The sequence below is a fragment of the Lynx canadensis genome, chromosome C2, assembly GCF_007474595.2.
Source record: "Lynx canadensis isolate LIC74 chromosome C2, mLynCan4.pri.v2, whole genome shotgun sequence".
Taxonomy (NCBI): Eukaryota; Metazoa; Chordata; class Mammalia; order Carnivora; family Felidae; genus Lynx; species Lynx canadensis.
The window spans coordinates 152,516,037-152,542,275 of NC_044311.2; the positions used below are offsets into that span (position 1 = coordinate 152,516,037).

At 42.1% G+C, this 26,239-nt stretch overlaps 1 protein-coding gene across 1 annotated transcript in view; it reads right to left on the reverse strand.

The window, feature by feature from the left end:
• Positions 1-2,844: 2,844 nt before the first annotated feature.
• The window catches only part of BRWD1 (bromodomain and WD repeat domain containing 1), a 124,847-nt gene continuing 101,452 nt past the window's right edge, over positions 2,845-26,239 (reverse strand). Inside the window, 18 exon segments of the mRNA XM_030330594.1 lie at positions 2,845-9,601; positions 9,603-9,668; positions 9,670-9,843; positions 9,845-9,994; positions 9,996-10,198; positions 10,201-10,293; positions 10,296-10,386; positions 10,388-10,555; positions 11,538-11,778; positions 11,780-11,861; positions 11,864-12,154; positions 12,157-12,303; positions 12,306-12,356; positions 12,359-12,430; positions 14,246-14,299; positions 14,302-14,409; positions 16,659-16,885; positions 22,989-23,155. Coding sequence (XP_030186454.1) covers positions 9,407-9,601; positions 9,603-9,668; positions 9,670-9,843; positions 9,845-9,994; positions 9,996-10,198; positions 10,201-10,293; positions 10,296-10,386; positions 10,388-10,555; positions 11,538-11,778; positions 11,780-11,861; positions 11,864-12,154; positions 12,157-12,303; positions 12,306-12,356; positions 12,359-12,430; positions 14,246-14,299; positions 14,302-14,409; positions 16,659-16,885; positions 22,989-23,155 — 2,580 coding nt within the window. The 3' untranslated portion in view covers positions 2,845-9,406.

The window sequence follows — 26,239 nt, forward strand, 5'->3', positions numbered from 1 at the left end:
AAAGCAATGCCATCACGACTATCAGCTCTGCTTCAAGGCAGTCCTGAAAGTGTTAATTCCAACACCTTTAGTCAAAAAAACATGAACCGGCAGATAAAAAGGAACTGCCTATTCATTTTAGAGAACTAAAATATGGTTTTAATCCTAGATCCATTTTTTCAACTATTTGAGCATTTTACTTAACTGTAATTCTTAAATCCTGGTTTCGTTTATTATTCAGGTATTTTCTCAGCAAGGTATATGCCAGGCATCCGGAGGACCAGGATAAGGATTCTAAAGCAAACTAATTCTATACCTGGAACTCTAGTTGCTGTAAGGACTAAAAGTGTTGGGAGCCATGAGGACACCTTCTAGAAAGGGCAAGGAAAGCTCCCTTTGAGGAGGTGTTGCTGTAGCTGAGAGCTACAAACTGGAGGGGCCCCACTGTCAAAAGGCAAGACTAAAAGCTGTGGAGAAGCAACTTGCTCGGTGTGGCTGGGGATCCAACCCAGTTGTACCAAGTCACATGATGTTATGCCCACCGCTCTGCGTCTACCAGCTTAGGTGGGCTCACATCCTTTTTATTTCTGCCCGGGTCTCAAAGCTGCATTTGCAAATTTCAAATCCAGGAATGATCAGTGCACTTCTAGGGCAGAAGTACAGACATTCTCCACTTTTTGGAAGTTTGCGTGACGTCACCTCGCTTTTACAACAGACCTGCCTGGTTTTGCTAGCCAAAAGGGGCGCCTGGGTGGCTCAGTCGTTAAGCGTCTGACTTCGGCTCAGGTCATGATCTCACGGCTCGGTTGGTGAGTTCAAGCCCCACATCGGTGTCTGTGCTGACAGCTCAGAGCCTGGAACCTGCTTCGGATTCTGTCTCCCTCTCTCGCTCTGCCCCTCCCCCGCTCATGCTCGCTCGCTCTCTCTCTCTCTCTCTCTCTCTCTCTCTCTCTCTCAAGAATAAATAAACACTAAGAAAGAAAGAAAAAGCCTGAAAAGCACAAACAGCGTTCGGTGTTGGCTCTGACAGCAACGTTTTCCAGAGGCGCACCGCCCACCAAGCCCCCTCCCCCGCTGCCAGAGCTCTTGGAACTGTCCGAGCACCTGGGCCTGACCTCCGCTGACTTTGTGCATGTTAGCGTGTCCTAAGGTATCAGAGAAGCCTGATGGGTCATTTTTCAGGGTCTGCATATGACCCCAGTTTTTTCCCATAGAAGTTAATGGCATAGTTGCATCTCTGCTTTATGCTGTTGGGGCTTAGGAAAGATTCCCAGGAGCGCCCTACTTGCCAGTGGTGGGAAAACCTGTATCTCAAACGCACCTAAAGTGCATCAGCCCCTGAATGCTAGGCCTCATCAGCTGGCCATCCGGTCTTGCAGCCATTAAGTCAAACTACCTAAAACCATTGAAAAGGCACACAAGTCTTGCGGGGGGGGGGGGGGGGGGGGGGGGAGTTTGCAGGACCGCACCTCAAGTTTCCAGACAGTCAGCAGTCGGTTAGAACAGGCTATAGATCACTGAAATTCCCCCCTTGACATCCGCATTCTCTCCCACTGGGTCCCTTTCGCTACAAAAGCCGAGAAAATGAGGGCTCATTTCGTTCCGTCGGCCATCACGCGATGCAATTATTCTATCGCAGTGAACCTTCCCAGCTTTTCCTTTATGAACGGAGAGGTTTGCCCTTCCGTCACCAAGGGCAAAGGAGTTGCAGGTGAAAACGGGCTTCTGTTGACTGACACGTTCATTAGTAGAGAATTGAGGAAAAGTCTTCTGCTCTCAAAAGGAAAGCCCTTCAGATTTGGCCCTAACTCTGTGACACTCATTTCAAAGATGTGCTTTCTCCAAGACCCGTGACAGAGCTCCCCCGGAGCAGGTGAGGAGCTGCTATGCTAAAAGCAACCTCCCCCCTCCACCCAAGTGCTGCAGGCCCTTTGGCCAATTAGGCGCCGTATATGCGTTTCCAGTGAAATCCTATTTCTAAAGGTAACACGTTTTGTTCAACGGAAGTCACCAGGCATTGCAAAAACGGCACTTCTTGAACGGCCTGAGCTCATCCCCTCGGCCCGTTGGGCCTAGCACCGCCTGGCGGGCTCTGGGCCCTCGCTCGCACAAGCGGCCTGAAGAGCAGGGCGTTTGCCCCGGAAGGGCCTCTTCTCGGGAATGCTTGGTGCGAACTACGGTCTCTGCAAAGCAACCCCGATCCAAATGAACCCTCGGCACATTACGTCAATGTTAGGCAAATACTAGAAGGCAAATTAACATGCTACGACAGACAAATGAGGCTTTTCTAAGTGTGTAACAAAATTAAGGTGAAATTCGACTTACAGTGGGGATGAGGACACACACCAGAGTCACTCAACCACATCCATTTGCGCGTTGAAACATTAAAAGCAGCAACCAGATCAATCTCGACAACACGTCGATAGTATGGAGAAAATCCTATCACAACTAAGAATTCTTTGGGACACAAGGACTTCAGGTGCAGCAATGAATTCCTTTTGATGTACTGATGGCAGTACCTGTATTGACCGTTAGGAACCTGGTAAAATACTAACACGAACTCGTTTGAATAAGTGCTTATTTGTAATCCAAGATAAGGGAAAACAGTTAAGATTCTATTGAAGAAACTCTGATCAGGCTTTTAAAAGTACTTTAAGAAAATCTGAACTTCCAATAAGTTAGTGCGTCAAGACGGGGGAGAAGAGTCCGTGCTAGTGCAGACAGCCGCTCCAGCTTGATGGAGCCGTAGCTCTAGCCTCAGACCTAAAGCGGAAAGCTCACAGGGTGAAGATAAAAGCAATCTGAGGAACACAGAAGAGTGACAGTGTGGGAAATTGTTAAAAAATAATATGTACACATAAGTCGGGGTCAATTTATTACTGAGAACTTGGCAAATTATAAAGTGCTTTACTCTCCTTGAGAAAACTACAAATCGTTTTTACAATATATACAGGATAATTCAGGGTTAGAGAGAAGTCTAATCTAGAGGTCAGGGTACAAGCTTAAAAATTTTGGAGGCCACTACTCTAACAATACATATGGGACAGTGTCACTTAGTACTAACCAGTCAGTACAGTCCCCCAAGTCCAACTGTCCTAGCCGGTCTTGGTGGGGCTTGGCGAGTCACGTGTCCTGGAGCAGTGAGAGCCTGAGGCACTGCTGCTTTCCGATAAATGACTCCCTATTGGGGGATGGCAAAAACCTCATTCGTGGAATGAAAACGTGCATGCGTAGTAGCACTCCATCACAGTTCACCTGGGGGACCACTTTAATTCTAACGCCCAGATCACTGCATTCTAAGACGCTCTGTGGTGAATAGGAACTTGGATGCAGACATCCGTTTTGAGTCAAAGCAAGCATCTCTAAGCTTCTATGTGTTAAGGACTAATCATATTCCAATTATGATACTTAATACAAAACTGTCTTCCTAAACCCAGAATAAACTTCACATCACTGCTACAGAAGCATGAAAAATTTTAATCTCATCGCATTTTAACTGCAGTATTAAAAACAAATCTGAGAATGGAAGATGATGAAAGCACGTCTGAAAATGAAAATGTGCTAGCCTATTTTACATACTTTTGACGTACTGAGGTCAGTGGCTGCTGTGGCGGGTTATCAATCCGCAGAGGAGAAACCTTTCGTTGCAAAACACAACCACCTCCCTCAAGCAAGGCTTTGACAGAGTCAGTCTGAGATGCCCTTTCTTCACTGTCTGCCTTCACTGATAATAAAATGATCAAAACTCAGGAAACAAACAGCATTTGTCACTGATAGTCATCCCTCCAAAAGCATAAGTTTCCAAAAAAGATCCCATACACGGGAAAGTCTCTGTAGAGGATGACTGTAGACTAACGTGTTCCCTGTAACTCCCAGACGGAAACACTTCTATTTCCGGGGAGTTGGTTAACACTGAGAAGTCAGCCTCTACACTGGGGCCACAGGGGATCCTGAGCTTGTTCAGAAATAATTCCCTAATCAAGAGTTGTTTCTTCGCCAGCTTGGTCACTCTTATGGTTGAATAAATGCAGCACACTCCGTGATGGGCACCACAGAACTTTGTTTTGTTCTGCCTCTACGGCTGAGTAGCTCATCGCTATACAGCTCTCTCTCGTCTTTAGCAAACAGTTAACCGGTGACAGTCATTCTTCCGATTCTCAAAGACTTGTGATGACTACTGCAAGTTTTCTAAAATCTGATAAAGTTCTATCAAGTATGAATCAACGATCCTGTATCTATCTGTTTAGCTCTCAGAGCATTTCGAACTGTTTGGCAGGAGAGGGTATCGGAAATAAACACTGGTTTTCGACTACTTTATTACTTCACCGAAGAGAAGCAGCAGGGCACAGACAATCCCACGCCAACCCCCTTTCAAGCCCGTCTCTAGTCTCCCTTCAGTCCTCCTGGCCCATCCAACACGGTGTGGCCCCGCGTTCTGCCTGCTTGAGAAACTAATCACAAGTGGACAGTAAGCTGTTGAGAAACCGTAAAGATAAGTTGCAAGGGAAATTGGCTGCCTCCTGCAGACCTTATGGAATGAATCAGCTAGAAGGCTTGAAGTAGTTTAAAAAAGGAAAAGAAAAAACCTTTTACTTGTCAGTAGGATAACATTAAGTTTATTATACTCTTTTAGTAACTAAAAAAAATTAAACTGGTTCCTAGATACCAACCGAGAGTCAGGCATGGTAATGAGTTTATTTAGAAAGTTAAAGTTTTGAAAGATCTTGTGTGCGAGTGGAAAATCTTCTAAAGATCTGCCTTTTTGTCTGGCTCCAGTGAAACGGTTAGAGTTTCATAGGTGAGCTGAATGTGTGCGTATGGTCCAAGGACTAAGCGAGGATCAGCACCTAGAAAATTACCTTCAATATATTAAAAATGAAAGATCACTTTCGACATTAGCCACTGATCAAAAAGGGTAATAACTTCTAAACAACATCCCCGTAGGCCAGGCTGGCCGCGTGTGGTCCAGGCAAACTCTAGCTGGCCGTCTCGTTCCAGCTGGGTCAGTCAGAAGCCTCTTTAGGAGCCCAAATTCCCAACAGAGGTTTTAATAAATGATAAAACTTACCTTCAAATTACCTTAAAACTAAAGTATGACCAGAAAGTATACGGAAACACTGACAATTAAATTCAGTGAAGCTATCAGTCCTGACAAACAGTCTACAGTTACTTACAGGCTGCCAAAGACAGAGAGCCTGCAGATCTGTAAGACCCCGATGTTATAACTGGCCCCAGCCAACCTCCCTACATCAGATCCACACAAGCAATCCTTGAGGAGACACCAAGAAAAGGTCTTCATATTTTTCTACCAAATTAACAATGTATTAGGAACCAGCGTGGCAGATTATCAGGAACTGGTAAAAATCTCTCAACTTTGAGAATTCCCACATACCCTTAAGGCAACATCTACAGTTTAAGAAAATAGCTACGAAAAACTCAAAACGTGAGAAAAGACAACACAGCCCTCGCCATTATAGTCTTTACACTTTAATCCTCTCCATTAATTCACAATTTTGAGCTACCAAAGTGGTATTAGCATGTGCTAATCTGGTTGGACTAGATTTTTCCACAATGTTCCATTTTCTCCCTGGCTTTGACAAATTATACTTGGGTTTGGTCTTTGTTCCCAAATACTGGAATCCAGACAGTCTTAAACAGTGAAGCTGCAAATTTCTTACGGTTTCTGCTTATTATTTGCTGTTATCCACAGCAGGAGTTGAGAGATCGACTTAGGTAATAATGGAAAGTTCTTCCGCAGTGAAGGCGCTCTGGTGCATTCCATCATACCACGAGATAACTGAACTACAAGTTCCATACAGTGTAAGGTGCAGAAGTGTTTGTGGACAACTACAAGGTGCGTGAGAAAGTAAATACGCTGACTTAATACGGACAAAAAGGGTGGAGCTGATAGTTCAGCTATAAAGGGCAAGGCACACCGACCTGTTCTAGCCATTTAAAGTTACTCAAAAAAACCAATATGGTAGAGTAGGAAGGAAAACTAAAAATATCGTGAGCTCCTTGAACAACACTCTTGCATTCTACTGACACACAAACCTCATTGTTTCAAGCGGCACGATCAAGTTCAATGTGCACTGACAAAAGAGATTAAAATCCTTTCAATTTGGTTTTTTAAAGCACTACACTTTAGTTAATACATTCTGTGTTCTGGTTATTTTAAAAGGCTAGGAGAGGGACAGGGGATGTAGTAGGAACCCCTCTAAGTAGGGAGGCTTCTAAGAATGTTTTACCTAAGATGTCATTAACCAATGGAGCGTGAAGATTCAGTGACAGGTCTTATTATTTAGGGACAGTAATACTTTCAAGATGGCATTTCTTTTGGCTTCAGATCTCCTTTTCATTTGCAATTCCAGGTTCTGAAGTGCCTTTTCCCCGAACAGAAATTCTTCTCCCCATTTTCATATTATAAAATTAATTTGCTTTTTTAGGTACGACTCTCTACTATTTAGAAGAAACTCTTATGTTGTAACTGAGAAGCTGTGAATAAATGCTTTATCATTCTTTCCAAGCATTTCTAAATTGAGAAAGGATTTAATCAGAGATTTTCCCCTAAAAATAAAAAAAGGGAGAACGACCACCCTAAGAAGTATCTGAAAATGGGATACACTTTCCCTTTTTATTCAGAAGTTACTACACATTGTCAGTATCCCCTTTTAAAATAAGTATGATACGAAAAAAATGCTTTTTAAACCTCAGCTATTTTTTAAATGTTTGACATCTTTTTCCTTAATACTTTCGAAGGAATCAAAAATCAGTCTGATAACCACAGACCTTTTTCCAACCATAAAGGAATAAAATCATAGGGCTTTGGACATACACGACCACAGTAGTTTCGTTCTGGTTTGTTTTCATGTACACCATCAAGTACTTCAAGTGCAATGGAAAGCCAGATAGCACTTACTTCTGGATCAGTTCACATTCAATTTGCAACCTTTTGTCTTTTTCACAAGAAAATACAAACTGATCCCAAACACATTAAAGTACATCCGTGCATTAATCCCTGCGCAATTCGCATAAGTAGAAAAAAAGTCACACATGTTCTAGTGCTCAATGTAAACATTTTGAACTATTAATTATTTATTAATTTTCCTTAAGTACTTAGGAGTGTGTGTCACATATTCAAGTTAACCTTAGGAATAGCACCATGACCAAAAAAACCCATAAAAATGATTCTCACTATAATCCCTTAGTTTTACTTCAGAACTGGAGAAGCTACCACTGTCAACCATGCCTTCAAAGTCACCAGGACAAATTCTTGGTTTTTTTTTTTTCCCCAGATGAACCAAAACACTGCTTTCTATATACAAAGGTCTAACCATTTTGGACAGAAAGGAAAAATCAGTAATTGGTTGACCAGCCAGCAATCTATGACCAGTTAACTCAGGCCAAAGATTAAGAATAGTTCTACCGATGAAGCCTAAAGATCAAGTATCACCTTACAAATAATGTATAGATTTAGAATGTATTCTATATTTTTATTTATGGATTTTTTTGGTACCTTTTTGCAGATTGATGGTAAACATGGAGTTATAACCCTGAGAATAGATATAAAACAGAGGAAGCTTAAGAAGAGTTTAAATAAATTAATGGAAATGACATCTATCACCATTTCTTAAAACTAGGGAAGTAAAGAAACATTCCATTAATTTCTCAGGTCAATAGTCAAGGACGATTCTCCTGAATCACTCTCTGTACTATACCCTCAACACAAGCTTTGAGAAAGAAGAGCATCATAGTTCTGAAGCGGCGACAGCTCTCCAACAACCAAAGGAGAGACAGGTACCTGTCTCGGTTGGTAATGTCCAAAACATCCTTCCCCTCTACATCAGAATAGGAAGTACCTTCTACCATGTCAAATAGAATAGATGACTAAAAAGTAACAAACTTAAGAACATTCTCTAACATTGATACCAGAGTCTGATGCTTTTCGTATCTGCCACCTTAAGCATACACAGGAGAAGAGGATTAATTTTGTCTGACACCAAACACAGGGGCCAATAAATAACAGAGGTAGGAGTACTGCAACATACTCCTCAGCTACGAAATATGTAAACCATTGGAATCAAGTCCATCTTCAGGCACAAACAAGCTAGGAATGGCCACCTACCACTCTACGGAGTAGCACAACCTATCAAGCAAAATATTTGGCTCAAAAATAAGTGTACTATGGTATTTGATGATGTGATAGAAGTTTCACTTTTGAATGGATTCCAAAAGTCTTCTCCCACAACACAAGACACTTTCTAAACTAGGGGTCACTAACAAAAGATGCACTGAGTTGCCCCCGCAAAGAATGCTTGGGATTGCACATGGCAGCAGTAAGCTAAAACAGAGAGGTGGAGAATGACATTGAACTATTTCCCTATATAGATGAGATCTGCGATTGCACTCTTAACAAACTGAACTCTACAATCTCAATGGAAATGGGGGGGGGGGGAATCTATGTATAATTTAAATACTCTCTTGGCCCTGTACACTCTATTAAAGAACACACTTTTCCTAAATCTAAGGCACACAAACTCCTCTATTTCACAGAGTAAGACTATGGAAGACCAAGATTTTGGTTAAATCCCTTACATAGAAATCAGGAGATCTTGGAAAGACAAATTATATAGCATTCTGTTAGTGCACAATTTAAAAGAAAATGCCAGGGCTATGCTTGGGGCCTTCGAGGTTTAGAATATACAATCCAAACATTTTAAAAAATAATTTACCAGCACTTATAATTCAAGTTTATAAAATAAAAGTGATGACATTTTCCTTAAAAATAAAGAAAAAGAGAGAAAAAGACCCAACAGCATTGGAGAGAAACCATTGAATGAAAATGACCAAATCTGGTATAATGCATTCTGCTCAAGTAGCAGGGAAATAAAAGAAAAGAAAAGAAAAAAAAAAAAAAAGTGGTAGGTACCTCGCCTACTAATCATGGTTACACCTCCCATGATCGATCCGTCAGTATGCACATAATATTTATGAAGAATCTGTAAACATAGGCCACGGGTGAAACTGTTCTACGACAACAGAACAGGGGTTAGAAACTACCACCTCTGGACGCACTCAGCAAATGACTGCATGACACTTGCTACCGTGAAAGTAATGCTTATTGGTTTTGACAACCAGGATGTCTAGTGTTGAACATACTTCAAATCCTTGCTCTCTGTAGTTCAATACTGTCAAAGTAGATCTGCCCCCAAAATGAAGCATATTTTGGCACCTGTGCTGAACGCTGCTACAAAGGCAAGCAAGTGCAAATAAAAATAACAGTCATGATTTAGTCACATTCATAACTTTTCATAGAAAAATATAAATATATTCCCTGAATTGTAGGACAAAAAATAATTTCAACAGCCAGCTTTCACCATAAATTCCAGTCCATTTCCTCTTCGAATGAACTGGTTTTCTCTCAAGGTCATAAGGTGCAATCATCAAAATCTATCCCGTTCTCTAAGCTTCTGTCATCATCCCCATCGTGGTATCTCACGGTCCTTCTGCCCTGATTCCTCGTTTTTATTTTCGAGCGCCGAAGCCCTCTTTTCGACTTTGCATAGTCCAGATCTTCCCAGTCGTTATCGTCCACACTCAACCTGGGCCGTTTGCTCTGTCTCTTGCCGCCGCGCGCTTCGGGACGCGGCGGCCGCACAGGCTTTACCTTTTCCGGCGGCCTTTGCTTTTTCCCTTCGTTTTCCTCTTTTTGGTGTTGGCGTCGTCGGCACAGTCCCCGTCGGACTCGGTGGCGGAGGCCGGCTCGGACGCGGACCTGGGGCTGGGGGCGCGCGCGCCCCGGGCCGCCCCCCGCGCCGCGGTTCCCGGCGCCTCCCCCGGATCCGGGCGCAGCCTCTTGCGCCCCGGCCTCGGCTTCCGCCCCCCGCCGCCGCCCCCGCAGTGGCGCCTTCCCGTAGGTCCGGAGCCGCCGGCCGTTCCACCTGCGCAGCCCGTAACTCAGCTCCTCCTCGAAGCTGGGCTCCGCAGCCGCTTTCTGCTCCGAAGCGGCCTCCGCGGGAAACCTTCTTCCTGCCCGTCTCGCCCCCTGGAATATGGCTTTTCGACTCTTCCCCTGAAGACCCGGCGGAGGAATGCCTGGCTTGGGGAGGCGCCCAGTCCGCCCTGGGGCCCCGGGCGCGCCTGCCCCCGCGCTCGGAACTGCGCGCACCTTCCGAGTCGGAGTGGCCCTCCGGCCCCGCAGGGCCGCCTCCCGGGCCCCTCCGCAAGCACACGGCTCGTCCGGCACTTCACAGCTTGCGGCTCCCTCCGAATCGCTCCCCATCTTCGGGGCCGAAGAGGCAGAGGCGGCGGGACGGGCTTCTTCCTCCCGTGTCGGCTTCTAGTGCACACGCTGCCCGAACTGCCGTCTTCCGCGTCGCTCATGAGCTTGATCTTACCGGCGGCGGTTGCTGGCACTTCTTCGAGGAGTCCTGAGGGGTCGCGTTTTGGCTTTTGAGGACTTCTTCTTCACCTTGGAATGCTGTCTGAGTCCACTGGAGCAGACCCTTTTCCTGGAAACCTTTCTGCTTTGTCCATGGTCTTGTGATGGAGAATCTAAAAATTAAAATGAGAAGTACTCCTTTAATCTCTACAAGTATGTGTAAGGAACGAAATGCTCAACATTTTAAACTACTGAAGTCCAGAATTCCTACTACCTCGGAAGGAGGACGGCAGTGAATGCGTGGGGCTCTCACGTTAGAGCAGGGGACCTGGGTCCAGCCCTCAGCACCGGCAGGAGCAGAACACATTTCCCATCAGTGACCACCCCCCCCCCCCCCCCCCCCCCCGCAATCGACAGACACCAACAGCGGACACTAAAATACTTTCTTTACATGAGCTCAGACTAACTCTACCAGCGCCCTAAGGTATGCAAACCCATCACCGACTCTCAGCCTCTGAAACTTTTTCCACTTCACAGTTCCAATCACACCAAATACCTTTCATCTAGCTTTGGCTGCCTCCCGTTCAATGTTTCATCAATCCCCACTTACCAAGAGCACAATTTTACATCAGCGAGTGGTTTTCATCTCTCCCGGCTGCAGAGTTGCCCTGAGTAAATGGGCAACAGCACTACATAGCTCATAAAAGACACAGGGACCTGAACTAGTTAACAAACGTCCAGCAGAGAGGACCGATCTCCTGATCCGAAGAAAGGCCGGGCTGCTGCGGCTGTTCTTACTTCCACATCGCTTCCAAAACAAACAGTCCGGCCCTCTCTTCTCACCTTCTGAAACGGGCAACGCCACAGCTTGTAAATGTGCTGCCTCTGCTTTTCCCAATACCATGGCCAACACAAGCAGTGAAATCTTTACTCAGAGCTGTGAAGGCCAAGGCCGCCTGCTACATGAACTAAACGTGCTGGACAACCAGTTGTGCATGCACACGGGACATAGGGGTGCAGGGAAAAGGCTTGCTGGAGAATGCCTGGGGCAGGACACAAAACAACTGGCAAAGGGAAGTTTCATGGGAAACAGACACAACGTGTGCCATAGGAGAGAAGGGCAGTGAGGGCACACCGAGGAGCCAAGGCTCCATGTTTTGAATTACCTCTCACAAACTGTTGGTTTTTCTTTTGTTTTGTCATCATCTGAATCCAAATCGGTCTCAGATACATGATCTGAGAAACACTGGGACCCCGGCAATTGGTTCACGCTTCAACCCCCTCTGATCGGGTTGGTGTCCATTTCATGACATCGGCCATCTTCTCGATCTCGCTGTTCGGATTCGGAGTCCTCAGAATCACTGAAGATCTTTGCTTTTTTAAGGAAAGTAAGATTCTTGCGACCTGTGTTGTACTTTACCAGCATACTTTCCCGGTTCGGAATCTGCTTCTTCCTCTTCCTCGGAGATGCTTTTTTGCCCTAAGTTTCTGCCAGAGGTGACGGACCAGCAGTTCTGTTCTGTACATTATCTGAATCGTGACTTTGAGAGTCTTCCTCAGAAGACTCTATCTTAAGAAATTTTGTTTTAGAAGTTGCCAGAGTATGAGACTTGTAACCATTGGCCTGCCAATTTTTTCGGGCTACTCGTAAGTCACTTTCTGACTCTGAATCCCCATTTTCAGATTCATTCACAGTATTCTGGGCAGCATGAGAATTGGGACAGTGGTGATGGTCGATGTGATCTTTTAGCTCCTCTTCTTCAATTTCTGACTTTAAGCTCTGATCATCTTCAGATTGTGTAATAACTTTTTTCTAGCCACAGCGGAAGCATTACGGTGAGGCAGCTTCCGGCCAGAACAGACACTTTCAGAGCTAGAGTTCTCCTCGACGTCGCTCATCAGCTTGATCTTATTGGCAGCCACAGCAGCACACTTTCGTAGCACTTTCGGTTATTTCCAGCCCTGGCTTTTAGGCTCTCACCAGCCTCCACTGAATATTATCAGAGTCACTTAAATAAACTCTCTTTCGAGTGGCTTTTCTGCCACATCCATTTTCTAAAGAAACTGGACCTAGAAATAAAGTAGCAATAAGATTAGAAAGGTCTTCCTTATTTCAACATTTTGCAATGAATTTATTATTTTAGAACTGGTGTTCCCTATTTTTTTAATGCCAAAACAGGTTTCCTTTCTAAACCTAAAAAGTCCTAAATCTGGAACAGAACAGAGAGCCCAGAAATAAACCATGCACATATGGCCAATTAATTTACAACAAAAGAGGTAAGAATATACAATGGGGGAAAGGACAGTCTCTTCAACAGTGTGGGAAAACTGGACAGCCACATGCAAAAGAATAAAGCGACATTACTATGTTACACATACCAAAAAATTAACACAAAATGGATCAAAGACTTCAACGTAAGACCTGAAACATAAACCTCCTAGAAGAAAACACAGGCCTGGTAAATCAGCTCCTTGACGCTGATCTTGCCGATGGTTTTTTTGGACTCGGACACAAAATTAGAGGCAACCAAAACCAAAAATAAACAAGTGGGACTACATCAAACTAAAAGCTTCTGCAAGGCAAAAGAATCATCAATAAGATAAAAAGGCAACTTACTGATGTGCAAATCATGTGATTAGGGGTAATTATCCAAAATACTTATTTTTTAGATGTTCATATATATGTGTGTGTGTGTGTGTATACACACACACACACACACACACACACACACATTTTTGAGAGAAAAGACAGAGAGAAAGACAGAGCATGAGCAGAGAGAGAGGGAGACACAGAATCTGAAGCAGGCTCCAGGCTCTGAGTGTGGAGCCCAACAAGGGACCCAAACCCACGAACCTGTGAGATCATGACCTGGAGCCAAAGTCGAATGCCTGACCAACTGAGCCATCCAGGTACCTCAAAATATCCAAACTATTTAAAGAACTCATACAATAGCAAAAAACAATCGATTAAAAAGTGGACAGAGGCTCTGAGTAGACATTTTTTAAAATACAGCATATAAATGGTCAACAGGAACATGGAAAGATGTTCAATATCACCATTCAGGCACTGTCAATGCAGCACCTGATGCAGGGCTTGAACTGACAGACCGTGAGATCATGACCGGAGCTGAAGAGTCGGATGCTTAACAGACTGAGCCACCCAAGCGCCCCACTCAAGCCACTAATTAAAAAGATATATGCACCCCAATTTCACTGCAGTGGTATCTACAAAAGCCAAGACACGGAAACGACCTAAGCACCCATTAATGGATGAACAGAAAAGAAGATGTGGTTTATCTATACAATGGAACGTTATTCAGTCATAAAAAGGAGTGGAATCCTGACGTCTGTAACAACACACAGGGACCTTGAAGGTGTAAACGCTCAGCAAAATAAGTCAACAGAGAAAGATGGATACTGTATGATTTTACTTCTATGTGGAATCTACAAACCAAAAAACCAAGCTCACTGATACAGAGAACAGACTGGTGGGGGGAAGGGAGGTCAAAAGGTACAAACTTCCAGTTATAAGTCATAAGGATGTAATGTACAACATGATGCCCGTAGTTAGTAATATTCTGTTGCATATCTGAAAGTTGCTAAGAGTAAATCTTAATTCCTCATTACAAGAAATAAAAATTTTTATAACTATGTATAGTGACTGACAGTAACTATACTTATTGTGATCATTTTGTAGTATATACAAATATTAAATTATGTTCTACACCTAAAATATGTTATATGTCAATTATATACCAATTTTCAAAAATCTAAGAAGACATTTAATCATATGTAGATGCCTTAAAACAATAAGTCATTCCATGCTTAGCTTATGGATTCTCTTGATAAACATTCCTCCAAAGTACCAACCACTGAGTCTCTTACCAGTTTTTCTTTGAGCAGCTCTGGTTCTGGTCACCCTGAGATTACTGCTTCGGCCAGCCCACTACGTAAGGAAGATTCCCGAGGTCTTGAACTCTCTTTGCTTTCCTCTGAACTATTTGAAGCTGAAGATGAAGAGGTACCTAAGGAATCTTCCATTTCACTTTCTAAGAAAAATAAAGCATCAACAGTTCATCACATACATCCTATCTTCGCACACACAGTCCTATTTCATAACAACAAGCCAAAAGCAGATTCTCAAGATACTCAAGAGAGATTATAATTGTAAAAACTGTTTCAAAGAACAGCTCATAGGGACGCCTAGGTGGCTCAGTTGGTTAAGGTCCAACTCTTGATCTCGGCTCAGGTCATGATCTCACAGTTCATGAGTTCAAGCCCTACATCAGGCTTGGTGCTGACATCACAGATCCTGCTTGGGATTCTGTCTCTCCCTCTCTCTGCCCCTTCCCCAGTCTCTCCCCCCTCTCATCAAAAGTAAATAAACTAAAAAAAAAAAAAAAAAAAAAGCCCATAAATGTTTGGTATTAAAAGGTACATAGACAGCATTCCAATCAAGTTTGTTCTATTATTTCTTTTTTTTTTGTTTTGTTTTTAGTTTTTTTAATGTTTATTTATTTTTGAGAGAGACAGAGACAGAATGCAAGTGGGTTAGGGCAGAGAGAGAGGGAGACACAGAAGCAGAAGCAGGCTCCAGGCTCTGAGCTTCAGCACAGAGCCCGACGCGGAGCTCGAACTCACGCACCATGAGATCATGACCTGAGCGAAGTCGGACGCTCAACTGACTGAGCCAACCCAGGCGCCCCTATTATTTCTGAAAGTAACCTATTAATCCTGGGTTGGATTCAGAAAATACAGTTTGTATATTTGCTAAACAAATTTGCATCTAAGAATGTAATCAGCCCCCCTCCACTTCCTGCTGTCCTATGAAACATGTACTTCCTGTAGGTCCTGTAGGAAGAATGGCCACTTTAAGTCCCGCATGTCAGGGGACAGACTTTCAAGCCTTTCGCAGGTAAGCCCCATAACTGCGTAGCGATACCACATGCTTTCAGCTCAAGAAGGGTCATTTTTACATGTGCCACCATAAAGAGGGGAGGGAGGTAGACGAAACAAGATAAACAATTTAAACAGTACAGGTCATTCCTTCCTACCACTCCACTGAATGAGTGCATGCTCCAGTGTGAGGCACCGCACAGGACACCCAAGTGTCCCATTCCTTTGTCCCCTCTGTTCTTACATACATGTCACGGAATGAAAGCTTCATGGAAATGAGTGGGAGCAGGTTGCCAAAAGTCAAAATTTTGCTCCACAATACGACCCAACTCCGCGTTAAAGACGGTGGCTGCGATAGAAGGACCGCCAGTCCCCAGGCTGTGTCTCTTCCTCTGAAACTGCTCTGCTGGTTTGCCACAGACTCCTCCTGTTCTATTCCACTCCACTCCCCAGCACGCCGACTCACACTTTCCCAGACTCTCCCTCTTCCCGCGTACAACTGCCGAATGGACTAATGTTCCTGAAAACAATTCATCATGTGATTTCCTTACTCACCAAGAGACCCAACTAGGTAATCCAAACGCTTCTGCAAGGCTTGCCAGTTCTGTCTAATATGTGGCTGCTTTCTACCCCTTTGATCCTATTATTTTACATTACAGTAGTTATTACCACACTACCATTGCAAGCTGCCAAAACCACTCATGGCAACCGGGAAGCATTCGCATACCACAGCCTCACTCCCACGATGCTAACAAAGGTGAGGATCCGCAGTAGTTGTATTACCAAAGAGCAAGAACATAAACGGTATAGAATTTACCAGGTCTTCCATGTAAACACACACTGATTACCATGCCTTTTTTTTTTTTAATTTAAAGAAAACCACCGGAAGTATACTTGGCACACAAAGTATGATATTTGGGGCGCCTGAGTGGCTCAGTCGGTTGAGCGTCCGACTTTCGGCTCAGGACACGATCTCACGGTTTGCGAGTTCGAGCCCCGCATCGGGCTCTGCGCTAACAGCTCGGAGCCTGGAGCCTGCTTCGGATTCTGTGTCTCCTTGTCTCTCTGCCCCTCCCAAACTTGTGCTCTGTCTATGTCTCTCAATAAATAAATGTAAAAAAAAAAAAAAAAAAAAATTCAAAGTATGGTATTTGTATCCCATTTTTTACGATTTAGAAGATTCAATTTGCACAGAATATGGCTGCACCATTTGCAAAGAACAGCACTTATCAAACATATTTTAACCGTTCCCCATTTGTTACTTTGACTCTTCCACTGAATTGTAGGTTTCTTATATGTCAAGGCCAGTCTTCTTCATTCTCTCCTCTGAACCTGGAGTAACTACCCGTGCTGCCATGCTACTTGAGTGCTAGACAATTAAAGAACGATGTTCACGTCTTACCAGATAACGTGGAGCCATTTTTCAGAGTGACAGTCCTAAGTCTTCTCATTCTTTCTGACGATCCTGCCGAATCTGAGGAGTCCCCAGAAGTCACGCCCGAAGAGACACTAGCACCTGTCTTACGGCCTGCAGAATAGGCACCCCTACTGGAGGGAGAGTGGGCAGGAGAACCCACCAATTCAGGAATTACTTTTGTCTGAGATTTTAACCGCTTCTGTTTGATATTTCTGGTCAAAGATATGAACAAAGGAAACAAAATTTAATTAAACAGGGAATGCCTGAATAAAAGCGTATTACTACTTAACCTGAGAAAAATTTTATGATCAAAACATTGAAATATTCATTGTTAACATCTTATTCTGACGTGGATTACTATGGATATCCTTACACTAAGTTTGACATCATTTTGTTCCAAACTGAAGTAACGAACAAATGACCCAAGTTACAGAGTAGAAAATCATACTGAATACCTTAAATTCTTTGGACTAAATGCTAAGAGGAGCCAACATTTATGTAATACACGCATTCATTCATATTACAAATCTGAGTCTCAATAAGAAAAACTTTCTCTCTGGTCTATTTACATATATAGACATATACGTGTAACAGTATATAAGAGGAGAAATCAACAAAATCTAACCAGAAAGAACAGAGGCCAAAAAAAAGATCAGAACAAGCTAGTTTTTTCTAAGACCAATCTGTTTATTCTAAGTACCAGTTCACTGTGTTTGACCCCTGAGCCATGGATTATCAAGAAAAAGAGTGGAAGTTTAGGACAAGACAGCCTTTTGTTTTAAATTACAGATCTGGGTAATATTCATGTTGAGTAATCCTATTTTCCTTTAAAACAAAAAGATAAAAGAGCTTTGTATTTAAGGCACCTGAGCTTAACGATAACCACAACGTTCTTTAAAGCAGTAATTGTTTATCATAATCAAGAAATTTCAAGCTTTTTTACAGCAAAATGTTAACTTCTAGAAATAAGTCAGTCCGAAAAAGACAGATGTCATGTTTTCACTCATATGTGGAATTTGAGAAACTTAACAGAAGACTATAGGGGAAGGGAAGGAAAAATAAGTTACAAACAGAGAGGAGGCAAACCATAAGAGACTCTTAAATACAGAGAACAAACTGAGGGTTGCTGAGGTGGGGGGATGGAGGGAGAGCAGGAAAACGGGAGATGGCACTGAGGAGGGCACTTGTTGGGATGAGCACTGGGTGTTGTATGTAAGTGATGAACCACAGGAACCTACTCCCAAAGCTAAGACCATGCTGTATACACTGTAAGTTAGCTAACTTGACAACAGATTAAAACGTAAAAATAAGAGGCGCCTGGGTGGCTCAGTCAGTCGAGCGTCTGACTTCGGCTCAGGTCATGATCTCGGGGTCTTTGAGTTTGAGCCCCGCATCGGGCTCTGTGCTGACGGCTCAGAGCCGGGAGCCTGCTTCGGATTCTGTGTCTCCCTCTCTCTCTGCCCCTCCCCCGCTCATGCTCTGTCTCTCTCTCTCTCTCAGAAATAAACATTAAAAAAATTTTTTTTAATAATAAAAATAAAAGTAAAAACTAAAACAACAAAAACTCAAAATATTAATTTCTATTAATATCAACTGGAAGACAGACCAATGAATACAAAAGAAAACAATTACATGCTTATACTCATCATAAACTTCCTTTTAAACAGAAGACAAAATGATAAATATCTCAGGAGTAAAACTGTTCCCTTTTTTTATCCTATGTCCTTCTTAACTGTTAAACTCTTTATTGTTCAAAGAGAAAGAGCTTTTTTTTTTTAAAATAATTAAACAAAAAAATTAGAAACTCCTAAAATAACAGAAAAACCCAAACTGGGGGACATTTTAGAAAATAAATGACCCATACTCTCCAAAAATGTCAATTAAGAAGACAAAGGTAGAAAATAAAATTCCTGATTAAAACAGACTAAAGAGGAGTGCTTGGGTAGCTCAATCAATTAAGCGACCTACTCTTAATTTCAGCTCAGGTCATGATCCCACGGTTTGTGAGTTCAAGCCCCACTGTCAGGCTCTAGGTTCACAGCACAGAGCCTGCTTGGGATTCTCTTCCTCCCTCTCTCTCTCTGCCCCTCCCCCACTCATGTTGTCAATCAATCAATATTCAAAAAAAACAAAACAAAAAAAACAGAGACACCTGGGTGGCTCAGTTGGTTAAGTGCCTAGCTCTGGATTTAGGCTCAGGTCATGATCTCACAGTTCTTGAGTTTGAGCACAGAGCCTGCTTGAGATTCTCTCTCTCCCCCTTTCTCTCTGTCCCTCCCCTACTTGGGCACATGCAAGCACTCTCTTCTCAAAATAAACTTAAAGTATGATGATGATGATGATGATGATGATGATGATGATGAAACAGACTAAAAAGGAGTGCCTGGCTGGCTCAGTCAGTAGAACATGTGACTTGATCTCAGGGTCATGAGTTTGAGCCCTATGCTGGGCACAGAGATTACTTAAAAACTAAATGAAAATAAAAAATAAGATTGGCTGATGATTAAATGAGCTAATGTTTAAAAAAAAACAAAAAAAACACAGACTAAAGAGACCATGAACTACATGCAACACAAGATCCTCACTTGGGTGTAGATTAGAAAAAAAATTTGTCCTAAGGACATTATTAGGTTAACGGTTAGAAATACAATAAGATGTGGTTAGAACCTTATTTTTAGCAAATCCACACCAAATATTTAGGGTAAAGGAGCAAGGTGTCAGATATATTCTTTTGAATGTCTGAGAAGAAAAACACACAACAAAAAGATAAAGCAACAATACAGCATATGTGACGTACTATGAAAATTGGTGAGTCCAGGTAAGTATAAAGGAGTTCTTTGAATTATTCTTCAACTTCTCTGTAATTCTGAAATTATTTCAAAATTAAAAGTTCAAAAAAAAAAAAGAGGCAGGGAGGACTCACATAGCACCTCGTAACGTATGCCCCCAAATTACGGACTGTAAAGCAGCTGAACGGGCCGAACTCATTTCCCGAAGGCTAAGGAGCACGTCTGCCCGGTTCAGTGCAGTTCTGCTGTCCTAAACACTGGGGCAGGGATGCAAGGAGGACTTTGGCAATCCTCTCACCCAAAAACGCAAAGATAAAACTGGCAAAATCATCCAAAACAATCATTTCGCAACTCTGGAAATAATCAAAGGCCTTTATTAAAAAAAGGTCTTTATTAAAAAGCCTTTATTCTAGAAAACCTTCTGAATCTAAGAAAAAACTTTACTGGAGTTTTGGTATTTTAAACTCGGGCTCCTCCCAGTCACACACACCCCAAGTCTGTGGCACAGCCTGAGGACCAGGATGAGGAGGCGGAAGGAGCTGGCCTGACTTGAGAGCTTCACCAAACAGCACTAAACTCACTGCTGGAAACCCAGCCAGGCGGACCCCGTGTAGCAGCCCAAGCCTGTGAAACCGGTCAGAGCAACAGAGTTCAGCCACAAAATTTAAAGGAGAGCTACAGAATGAGACAGTCACAGGAGTCTTTGAAAAGCTCCAAATCGTCCTGGGGATGTGGAAGGTTCCACAAATACCAAGAAAGACGGGGAGAGCCCTGTTACCCAGTCGTCCCTGGATTACCTTGAGACTCTCATGCCTGGAAAAATATAGGCAGAAAGTGAACTTGGCCTCACTTCACACAAAGGCCTCCTTCAGAAAAGGGGGGAGGGCTCACTTGATGGGTTTAAGCACAAATTCTGACCACTGTGCTGTGGCAAGTCAGGGAAGACACCCAGGAACACAGGCCCCCCCCCCCAATTTTTTTTTTTTTTTTTAATTTTTAAGGGGCACCTGGGTGGCTCAGTTGGTTGAGCATCCGACTCTTTTTTTTTTTTTTAATTTTTTTTTAACGTTTATTTATTTTTGAGACAGAGAGAGACAGAGCACGAACGGGGGAGGGTCAGAGAGAGGGAGACACAGAATCCGAAACAGGCTCCAGGCTCCGAGCTGTCAGCACAGAGCCCGATGCGGGGCTTGAACTCACAGACCGTGAGATCATGACCTGAGCCGAAGTCGGCCGCTCAATCGACTGAGCCACCCAGGCGCCCCGAGCATCCGACTCTTGATTTCAGTTCAGGTCATGATCCCAGGGTCTTGGGATCAAGCCCCGTGTCAGGCTCCACAATGAGTGTGGAACCTGCTTAAGATTCTTTGTCTCTCTCTCTCAGAAAAAATAAAATAAAATAAATTTTTAAAAAGCAGATTTCAGCGGCTTACCACTGCGGGAAAGACAAACTACAGAACTGGTCTAAGGTAACTCACTAAACAAAACCAGCAACAAGTATCATCACAGAGGGACAAGAATCAGAGTCTAGAGTTTCTACAATATGTTAACAAACAGCGACAAGAAAACCAGATTACTAAGTTTGTCCCACTTCCAACAAAACAGTACAAGACATACCAAGAATCAAGGAAGTTTGCCCATACACAGGCAAAAATGCACTCAATGGAAACTGTCTCTGAAAGGACCCAGATTCTGAGCTAAATCCACCATTATAAACACATTTGAAGAACCAAATAAAATCATGTTTACAGAATTAAAGAAAAGCACGAGGACAGAAAATATCAGTAGAGACACAGAAATTACAAAAAACCAACCAGAGATTCTGGAGTTGGAAAGCACAGTAACTGACATAAACATTCACAAGATAGGCCCAACAGTAGACGTGAGCTGGTATGAGCTGGTATAAGAATCAGTGAACTTGGTAGGTCAATAAATTATTATCCCATCTGAAGAACAGAAAGAGAAGGGGGAAAAATGAAGAGAGCCTCAGAGGCCTGTGGGAGACCATCCATCATATCAACATATGAATAATGGCAGCCCACAAATGAGAGGAAAGGGGCAGAAAAAAATTAAGTAATGGCTGGAAACCACCCAGATTTTATGAAAAACAGTCTTCTACAAAGCTGGAAAAATTCCTACACACATCAAAGTCAGCTGCAAAATGCAGACAGAGAACTGTGAGAGCAGCAAGAGAAAAACCATTCCACATGGACGAGGGAGGGAACCTCAGCGGCACTGAGAGCTGACTTCTCATCAGAAACAACAGAGTTCGGCAGGCAGTGGGAGAGATGCTGGGAGGAAAACAAAACACGGTCAACTAAGAATTCTATGTCCAGCAAAATTAGTCCAAAAGGAAAACTGTCAGAATTAACTACTAGCACATCTGCCTTACAAGAAACACAAAAGGATCTCAAGCTGACAAGAAAGGACACCAGAGGGTAACTCAAACCCACACAAAGAAATAAGAACCACTGGGAAAGGTAATTTACATAGGTAAATATAAATAACAGTGTCAGTGATGTTTTTATTCTTTCCTTAACCGATTTGAAAGAAAACTAGATAGGGGCGCCTGGGTGGCGCAGTCGGTTAAGCGTCCGACTTCAGCCAGGTCACGATCTTGCGGTGCGTGAGTTCGAGCCCCGCGTCAGGCTCTGGGCTGATGATTCAGAGCCTGGAGCCTGTTTCCGATTCTGTGTCTCCCTCTCTCTCTGCCCCTCCCCCGTTCATGCTCTGTCTCTCTCTGTCCCAAAAATAAATAAACGTTAAAAAAAATTTTTAAAAAAAAAAGAAAGAAAACTAGATAAAACAAAGATGTAATCTGACGACAAGAGCACAAAATGGAAGGGAGGGAGCTAAACGAGAACAAGCTTATGAGATTTAAATACTATTGATCTGAAGGAGATGGTTCTGAACAGAGATGCAGAGCACGGTCCCCAAAACATGCATGAAGACACCCATCACGGACACGTGCTTGTTCAAGACAAGCCTGGACACAGACGACACAGGACGGACTCCACTTTCGCGCTGCAACACCATGAGATACCTGGAAACCTGACAGTAACGGAGGCTACACAAAGATGACAGAATACAAATTAATATCAAATTCCTGACAGAGAATAAGCCCTGCATTTTATGTCTTCTTTATAACTAATCCTCAGAAACAATAGGGCACATCGTGCCTAATCGCTATTTCTCTTAACACAATCAAATGCTCGACACCCAAAGTAATCACTTTACTCTCTGCATTATAAAAAAAAAAAAAAAAAAGTTCTTATGTAAATACATAAATGATACTTTAATCCTTAGTAAAATTTTAAAAATCTGTAATTTTCCTTAAATGCTTAAAAATTTACCTAATTACAAATTACACAATAGCTCTATATGCACACAGTATTTTCAAGCCATTAAAAAAAAAACAACTTTCGGAATATACTATACTCCTAATCATTGTAGAATAATAAAATTAAAGAAGTATCACAACCTGAAACTTTTTAAATTGCATACAAAGCCTGAAATAAGCAATCACCTGATACTTCTGTTGGCCTGACTGACACGGTTACAATTTTGCCGTCTCTTGAACCTCTGGCTTCTTCGAAGTTTTTCATTGAATTTTTGACCAATTTTAAAATCAGAGGAGATTTTCTTCATTTTTTCTTCAAATAAGGCAGACAATCTCAAGGTCATACTGTAAATCTGCAAGAATATGAAAGCAAAACTAGAACTACAAAATATCTTGAAAAATACTTTCACAAAAAAGAGTATAATTGCAACCTATTACATCACTGTTATAGACAATAGCTGTTACTTATTTCATCCATCCCACCCTTCCTTCAATGACATCTGCCAGAAACACGCAGTACCAAACATGTAACTCTCAGATGAAAAGAAAGTATTAAAGCAATTGTCTAGAATCCAGGACTTACTACAGTCTATAGGTCAATGGTTCTCAACCAGCTGTTCTCATTTTCACATTTACATATACAAATCCAAAAGATGTCCCCTTCTCCTAGTTAGATGTGGAGCTGGCTAGTTTTAGGATTGCTGTCTAGGCAGCAAGAGAGCAGTGTGTCCTCGGGGCAAGGAGACAAAGACACCTTCACCCCAGTCTCCAACTTGCAATCTGACCTCCTGTAAGGCCACTTAGATCTATCTAAGCATGGATTCCAGACCAAAGCCTATCTTGCCACAGGAGAAGAAAAGAGGCCCCAGAACTGTAACAGATATGAAAGATGGTGTTTTAACAGCTTTGATAATTAAATAATACCAAATCTGTCAAAGAACCGCAACATGATATTCAGTGCTCCTATAAATAACTTTGGTACAGCTATGTATTTACAGGAAGTGCTCTTTAATCATTCACAATCATTCCTGAAAAGGAAGTATCAAAGTCTAACGTTCAATCACTCTGATGCACCAGGCAGCGGGGTGGAGAGACTTTAACATTAGAGAATCTTCAGAAAAAAGTGTGTGAGGAGCGCCTGGGTGGCTGAGTCAGTTAAGCATCCAACTTGATTTTGGCTCAGTTTATGAGCTCCCCATTCATGAACTTGATCCCTGCATCCAGCTCTGCACTGACACTGCAGGGCCTGCTTGGGAGTCTCTCTCTCAAAATAAATAAATAAACATTTAAAAAAATGTATTTTTTTAGGTATGTGAGCTATAGCAATTTCTTATACGCTTTATAAATATGTATGCACACACACATATATATACACAATACGTGTGAAATTCAAAATGCCACTTCATCTGAAACGATCATTGACATTTCCAGTACTTTGTGTATACCTTACTCTTTCCCTTCAAATGTGAATTCTAACATTAGTCACCAATTTTAACAAGTGGCTTTATTTCCTTAATCATATTGTTTGAAATCTGATTCTCTTAAGAATCATTTTCATATTATTTTATGTCTTCTCGTTGGGTTTTATATAAAATTCAGTTAATACACTTGAGTTGAACATAAACATTGAACAAAAATGAGTGCTAAAATTATTAGCTATTCAAAATGAAAAAAGGCATGTATGGAAAAAACCCCACAGTTAACATCATACACAATGGTGAAATATGGAAAATCTTCCCCCTGCGATCAGGAAAGAGACAAGGTTGCCTGCTTCCACCACTGCTATTCAATACTGTACTTTAAATCCCAGCCAGAACAATTAGACAAAAAAAAAAAAAAAAAAAAAGACCAAAAGACAGAAAGACAGAAAGACAGAAAGAAAGAATATGAAGAAAGACAAAGCAAGAAAGATCATTCAGATTGTGAAGTTAGAAGTGAAACTACCGCCGTTAGCAGATGGCGTGATCCATATTCATGGCAGCATTATTCATAAGAGCCAAAAAACAGAAACAATTCAACTGTCCATCAAGACATGAATGGATAAACAAAATATTATATACCCATACAATGCAATATCATTCAGGCATAAAAAGGAATAAAGTTCTCATGCATGTTATAACACGGATGCACCTTTCAGAAATTCTGCTAAGTGAAAGGAGCCAGACACGAAAGGAGCCAGACACAAAAGGGCAAATGTTGTATGATCCCATGTATGAAATATCTAGAACAGACAAATGCATCCAGACAAAGTAGATGAGACATTTACCAAGGGCTAAGCAGGGAGTGAATGTAGAGTTACTCCTTCATGTTAGAGTTTCTGTTTGGGGTGATGAAAGAGTTTTAGGAAAATCAGTGATCGTTGAACATTGTGAATATAATTAATGTCAATGAATCACACCCTTAAAAATGGTTAAAATAATAAAGCTTATGTTACATATATTTAACCGCAATTTTGAAACTCTGATAATATATAAAAATCCAATAAGTTGTACAGTTGATGATATATCTATCCTCAAATAGTATTTTACATAAAAGGCGAGGGAAAGCATGAATGAAATTTCTCTCTGGGAAGAAAGTCTCAATAACAGTGAATACGGACAATAGCATCAACTTGGAAAAATGTTGGACCGGATGCTAAACTGATTTAAAGTGATGTGAAATCTGCACATTGAATCCAAGGAAGTTCTCAGATTGAGAAATAATTAACACAGGAGAGTCTGGGGATAATAAAGAGAAAGTGAAATTAAGGCAAAATGGTTACTTAGCAGCGATAGTTGCTGATCATAGACAAAGTGCTATAATATTAAGCAAGTGCTTTCTTTAGTCTTCTCAAATCATCCCTCTTTGTTAAACTACCAGCACACTGGCTACAAGGGTTTGTGATTATTCGTGAGAATTCACTGAGAGACTTATGTACACTTTTGTCTGTTTACTGTGCTTCAACAAGTTATGAGAAGTTATCCAACATGTAACATTTTAACACAACTTTAGGGGTGTACTCTCCACCTGTGTTCTCCAATAATCAGATGGCTCATGTGTCTCCTCTTTGGGTTGGAAATATTACTATGCTCTCAGGAGTCTTACCCCCCACTTCCGATTTTCCTTTTCTTACTTTTAATTATCTTCCAGAATCTATCATTAAATTTCAAGTCCACTCTTCAAGATTCCTACATGTATAAAAACAGATTTTTCCCACCCTATGTATCAAGTTCAAATTTGTTCATTTCTCATTGGTGGCCTCATTGCCTCCAATTCCCATTTGTTTCCACGACATTAGAAAAGGTAAGCATTAACTGTGGTGAGGGGAGAGAGACAGAGCTCTAGCCTTACCAGTGTTCTCGCCCTCCTCACTCATCCTTAATGTTCCAACACGTACCAGCAAGTGGAAAATGATCATCAACACAGACCACGCACTCTTTTCATTGAGAACCACTTTT